The sequence below is a fragment of the Dromiciops gliroides genome, chromosome 3, assembly GCF_019393635.1.
Source record: "Dromiciops gliroides isolate mDroGli1 chromosome 3, mDroGli1.pri, whole genome shotgun sequence".
In the NCBI taxonomy this organism is placed as follows: Eukaryota; Metazoa; Chordata; class Mammalia; order Microbiotheria; family Microbiotheriidae; genus Dromiciops; species Dromiciops gliroides.
In genome coordinates this window covers 403971332-403972398 of record NC_057863.1, presented here as the reverse complement: position 1 = coordinate 403972398, position 1067 = coordinate 403971332, and the positions used below count along the sequence as shown (strand labels likewise).

At 64.6% G+C, this 1067-nt stretch overlaps 1 protein-coding gene across 1 annotated transcript; it reads right to left on the bottom strand.

The window, feature by feature from the left end:
* Nucleotides 1-232: 232 nt before the first annotated feature.
* LOC122751282 (60S ribosomal protein L36a) lies at nt 233-852 on the bottom strand. The gene has a single exon (XM_043998272.1). The coding sequence runs from the start codon at nt 616-618 to the stop codon at nt 298-300; it is 321 nt and encodes a 106-aa protein (XP_043854207.1). The 5' UTR covers nt 619-852; the 3' UTR covers nt 233-297.
* Between the last annotated feature and the right edge of the window lie 215 nt (nt 853-1067).

Below are 1067 nucleotides of genomic sequence, written 5' to 3'. Positions count from 1 at the left end.
CTTATCCTTTTTCCCCAAGTTCTACCCCGCCTTCCCGGATACCCAAACCCCAAATCTCCCTCTCTCACCCCCTCCAATTTGCCGACGGCTCCTGTGGACCCTACTTTGGCTGCATTCGCCCCCCCCCCCCGCCTCCTCAGCTCCCCCGCCCCGGGGCCGGGCTCCCTCCAGGCCTGCCCCCCCCCCCAATCCCCCGAGCCTCCCCCCAGCAAACACGAGACGGAGGCACGTCTATGCTGGAGCTTCAATATTTTAATCGTTTATCTCCCGGGAGCCAGGGCGCGCGCCGGAGGCAGCTCAGAACTGGATCACTTGCCCCTTCCTCTTCTTGTCTCCTCCCAGCTCGAAGTGCTTGCAGCGCTTGATGGCCAGCATCCTCTTGGACCTGCAGTTGGGCTCCACGCACTCGAGCCTCAGCACGATCTTCTTGGTGGTCTTGGCCTTCTTACGGAAGATGGGCTTGGTCTGGCCCCCGTAGCCGCTCTGCTTGCGGTCGTAGCGCCGCTTGCCCTGCGCGTACAGAGAGTCCTTGCCCTTCTTGTACTGCGTCACCTTGTGCGGCTGGTGCTTGCCGCACTTCTTGCAGTAGGTGCGCCGGGTCTTGGGCACGTTCACCATGATGGCGGCTGCTGCTGCTGCTGCTGCTGCTGCTGCGGCGGCGGCGGTACCGGGGGAACTTCTCGAGTCGGCTTCACGCGGGGCCGGGCTGCTCTTCGGTTCTTCGGCGCCACGAAGCACACGGGAGGAGACAGAAGAGGCGGGGAAGAGTTCTGAGAGCAGAAGCTGCCGGGAGCCGAGAGGAGCTCAGCGTGCACCGGCACGAGGCTCACCGGGAGGAAGGGCCGAAAGGCAGCGGCGCCGTCCTATTGGCCCGTCCGGGGCGGAAGTGGAAGTGGAACTGCCCGTTACCCAGGAGGCAAAGCGGCCGGGTGGCCGGAAGGTGCTTACCCCTGACGAAAGTGCGGAGATGCTCGGAGGGCGCTGTTCTTCTCCGGGGCGAAAGTGCTGTTGGGATGCCGTCGGGTGATTTGCCGCACGCTCGAGAGACGAGGGCGGTCCTTTGCCGA